This window comes from Camelina sativa, chromosome 5, assembly GCF_000633955.1.
Source record: "Camelina sativa cultivar DH55 chromosome 5, Cs, whole genome shotgun sequence".
Taxonomy (NCBI): domain Eukaryota; kingdom Viridiplantae; phylum Streptophyta; class Magnoliopsida; order Brassicales; family Brassicaceae; genus Camelina; species Camelina sativa.
Window position 1 is genome coordinate 7,668,099 of NC_025689.1, and position 4,545 is coordinate 7,672,643.

The 4,545-nt window shown below is 44.1% G+C and overlaps 2 protein-coding genes across 4 annotated transcripts in view; both read left to right on the plus strand.

Annotated features, from left to right (window-relative positions):
- The window catches only part of LOC104786042 (protein NAP1), an 8,431-nt gene extending 6,570 nt beyond the window's left edge, over nt 1-1,861 (plus strand). For all 3 annotated transcript variants that reach the window (XM_010511358.2, XM_010511359.2, XM_010511360.1), the window contains 2 exons: nt 10-1,063; nt 1,150-1,861. In XM_010511358.2, coding sequence (XP_010509660.1) covers nt 10-1,063; nt 1,150-1,678 — 1,583 coding nt within the window. In that variant the 3' untranslated portion in view covers nt 1,679-1,861. The remainder of the gene's footprint in view (nt 1-9; nt 1,064-1,149) is intronic.
- LOC104786044 (probable arabinosyltransferase ARAD1) lies at nt 1,981-4,269 on the plus strand. Its single transcript, XM_010511361.2, has 4 exons — nt 1,981-2,307; nt 2,425-3,007; nt 3,298-3,663; nt 3,756-4,269. Exons 1-4 carry the CDS (start codon nt 2,126-2,128, stop codon nt 3,942-3,944), a joined length of 1,320 nt encoding a protein of 439 aa, XP_010509663.1. The 5' UTR covers nt 1,981-2,125; the 3' UTR covers nt 3,945-4,269.

Consider the following 4,545-nt stretch of genomic DNA (forward strand, 5'->3'; position numbering starts at 1 on the left):
TAACCCAAGGCATCAGAGAAATTTTACTCACTGAAGCCTTTTCAGGGCCTGTTTCGTCTTTGCACACATTTGAAAAACCTGCTGAACCACAGCAAAACACTGGATCTGCAGTTGAAGTTGTGTGCAACTGGTACATGGACAATATCATCAAGGATGTGTCTGGTGCAGGAATCCTCTTTGCTCCGAGGCACAAATACTTCAAAAGCACTAGACCAGTTGGAGGGTATTTTGCAGAGTCAGTCACCGACGTCAAGGAATTACAGGCGTTTGTTCGTATCTTCGGCGGCTATGGAGTAGACCGGCTGGATAGGATGATGAAAGTTCATACAGCTGCCCTAGTAAACTGCATAGAAACATCTCTGAGGTCAAACCGGGAATTGATTGAGGCAGCTGCTGCAAGTATGCATTCTGGTGACAGAGTGGAGAGAGACGCATCCGTTAGGCAGATAGTGGATTTGGATACCGTGATAGGATTTTGTATTGAAGCTGGTCAAGCTTTGGCTTTTGATGAGCTCCTCGCTGAAGCCTCTGGAGCTGTTCTTGAAGACAATGCATCCTTGATACACTCGATGATCTCTGGCATCGTTGAACACATACCTGAAGAAATACCTGAAAAGAAAGAAATCAGAAGGATCAAAGGTGTGGCAAATGGTGTTGGCGTAGCTGGAGATCATGACTCTGAATGGGTTAGATTAATCCTCGAAGAGGTAGGAGGTGCAAATGACAACTCATGGAGTTTGTTACCTTACTTTTTCGCCTCTTTTATGACCTCAAACGCCTGGAACACTACTGGCTTCAACATCGAGACTGGTGGATTCAGCAACAACATCCATTGCTTGGCTCGATGTATTAGCGCTGTCATTGCAGGAAGTGAGTATGTGAGGTTACAGCGTGAATACCTGCAGCAGCATCAGTCCCTCTCAAATGGTCATCACTCTAGTGAAAATCTGGACTCAGAGTTTCAACCCCGTGTAACCGCTGAAGCAAGCATTAAATCCGCAATGTTACTCTTTGTGAAATTCGCTGCATCCATTGTGCTAGATTCATGGAGCGAAGCCAACAGGTAAGAGAAACCTGGAACTATTTTTAAACTCCATCCCTCATTTTTTATCCACATGATCATCATATCAACCTTTTTTTGTTCTTCAGATCTCATCTTGTGGCTAAGCTTATCTTCCTAGACCAACTCTGCGAAATCTCACCATACCTCCCAAGAAGCTCCCTTGAATCACATGTCCCATACACAATCCTCAGGTCAATCTACACGCAATACTACTCCAACACACCATCCACACCGCTCGCGACAGCATCTCCATACCATTCTCCATCCGTATCGCTCATCCACGCTTCTCCCTCTATGAAAAACCCCACGACTCCCCAGCGTGGTAGTGGTAGCGGCAGCAGTAGCTCCGCAGCTGCCCCGGATTCAGGGTACTTCAAAGGCTCATCATCTTCACTCTACGGTCAGGAACACTACATGGAACCGGAAACTGGAAACTCAAGGAACAATGAGAACAACAACAACAACAAACAAAGGGGTAGTTCCCGTCGTTCAGGACCGCTGGATTACAGCTCGAGCCATAAAGGAGGGTCAGGATCAAACAGCACAGGTCCTAGTCCACTTCCTAGGTTTGCTGTCTCAAGATCTGGTCCCATCTCATACAAACAGCATAACTAAGTAAACAACAACACTCCCCACATTCTACTAAAGAGAAGAAAAACAGTTATGTAGAGAGAGATGATTAGATTTGTACAAATACCCTCGCAAGTCGCAAACACACTTGTTTATTATGTTGCAGTTGCACCACTAAACTTATGCATACCTTTTTTTTCTTGTTAAATTTCACAATTCCGTTAGTTACGTAAAAGTTAATTAAACAATTTTCATGCAATAAATCAACACTTAACAACATTATTATTTAGATAATTACTGTATGAATTTATTAATATTGTATTTGTACACATAAGTGAAAATTAAAGAATCAGCTGTTGGGTAAGAGAAGTGCACGAAATGTAACGAACCCAAATCACAACAACAGTCATCTTCATTAGTGTGAGCTCAAACTTCAATCTCTCTCTCACCTGAAAACCCTAAAGGCCTAAGCTTTCTTCAATCTCCTTTCCAATGGCGCGCAAATCTTCCCTTCTCAAACGAGCAGCAATCGCCGTCGTCTCCGTGATCGCAATCTATGTAATTCTCAACGCCTCCGTGAGCCGTTCCCTCCCTTCCTCATCCGATCTCCCTCGCCAGCTAATCCGCGAAGAAGATGATGATGANATCGGATCTTGGACCGGGTCAAGAATGCGGTTCTGCTCGTGGCGGATTTCGGACGGCTGAGGCCTGATCAAGGATCGTTCGTCAAGGATGTGGTGATACCTTACTCTCATAGGGTCAATCTCTTCAATGGGGAAATTGGAGTTGAGGCTCGCAACACTNGGTGTCATCGAGCAGCACTCAATCGCTCGCGGCGGAGTCAAGAAGCCCGCCGATGACGTCACCGCGCTCAAGTATCCGGGTCATCAGCATATGCACGAGTGGTATCTTTTCTCGGATCTGAACCGACCCGAAGTCGATCGATCCGGGTCTCCGATTGTCCGTGTCTTGGATCCCGCCGACGCTGATCTCTTCTACGTCCCGGTGTTCTCTTCCCTCAGCTTAATTGTGAATGCGGGTCGACCCGTTGAACCCGGATCCGGTTACAGCGATGAGAAGATGCAGGAAGGGTTGATGGAGTGGCTTGAGGGCCAAGAGTGGTGGAGGAGGAACGGTGGCCGAGATCACGTGATACCCGCCGGTGATCCTAATGCCTTGTATCGGATCTTGGACCGGGTCAAGAATGCGGTTCTGCTCGTGGCGGATTTCGGACGGCTGAGGCCTGATCAAGGATCGTTCGTCAAGGATGTGGTGATACCTTACTCTCATAGGGTCAATCTCTTCAATGGGGAAATTGGAGTTGAGGCTCGCAACACTTTGCTCTTCTTCATGGGAAATCGATATCGCAAAGATGTAAGTCTCTTTTGCCTTTGCTGTTGTGAATAATTAGAGCTCAAAATGTTCAAATTGTGTAGCTTCCTAAGGTTTTAGGTGTCTAAAGAGATTGGTCAGCTAGTGTAACTCTAGAGGAAGTGACTAATGAATACCAAATTGTATAATGTTGAAACTTTGTGGCCTTAACAGACTCTAGCAGTTAATGAATTTGTAACTTATGTTGGCTCAATATCGTATCAAGTTCTGTCTTTTATGAAGAAGACAATATTGAATCTTCTTCTGACTGCTTCTTTGGGTGTTTCTATCAGGGTGGAAAAGTTCGTGATTTGCTATTCCAAGTTCTTGAAAAGGAAGGAGATGTAACAATAAAACATGGAACTCAATCCAGGGAAAACCGACGAGCTGCTACGAAAGGAATGCATACCTCGAAGTTCTGTCTAAATCCTGCGGGTGACACCCCATCCGCCTGCAGACTCTTTGACTCCATTGTCAGTTTGTGTGTGCCCGTGATTGTTAGCGATGGTATCGAGTTACCTTTTGAAGATGTTATAGATTATAGAAAGTTTTCGATTTTTGTTGAGGCAAATGCAGCTCTGCAGCCTGGATTTTTGGTTCATATGCTGAGGAAGATAAAAACCAAGAAGATCTTGGAGTATCAGAGAGAGATGAGATTGGTACCCTCTCCTTCTTTTCAACCTCTGACCTCTTCAAAATATTTGATTCTCTTAGGAATGTTTCTCATACCCGAATGATGCAATGCACACAGGTAACACGGTATTTTGACTATGATAACCCAAATGGAGCAGTGAAGGAAATTTGGCGTCAAGTCTCGCAGAAGTTACCGCTCATCAAGCTAATGAGCAACCGTGACAGACGCCTCGTCCTAAGAAACTTAACCGAACCAAACTGCTCATGTCTATGCACAAACCAAACCGGTCTTATCACTTCCATTTAAACCAATCTCTTTGTCAACTGAAAGAGACACTTTGGGTTGTGGAGGAGTTTGAACTCTCTCCATCTCAACTGCTTGACCACCGAGACATACACAAGCATTATTCGCCTCCCCTGGCTCAGCTTCTCCGGTAAGGAAGACAAGAGCATACGCATGGCAACAGATTCATAAGGAAGAAATGTTTTTGAAATCATTCTTCTTCTGTAGATTCCATTAGTATTCTTGTTCTTGATAGTGAGTGGCACATTTTATACGGACCTAACTGCTATTCTATCTTACTCTGTTACTGTACATGTCATAAAAGCGAAAACATAACACACTTGATTTAGTTCTGCCAACATTTAGAGAATATCATACTGTATTTTGAGAATATCATACTGTATCAAACCTCATAGCTTCCCCACTTCCTCTTCTCCACAGTCCAATTTAATGGCCACTACCTCAAAAGTCATTAACAGTTTCAGAAATCAAATCTATAAAACCAGCTACCCTCGCCGACCATACTACATAAATCCCAACAAATACATAAAACCACCAAAGTCTGAAGATGTCAAAATCACAACTACAACCCTCTATCCATCCATTCACCTTTCAGTTTTTTGAT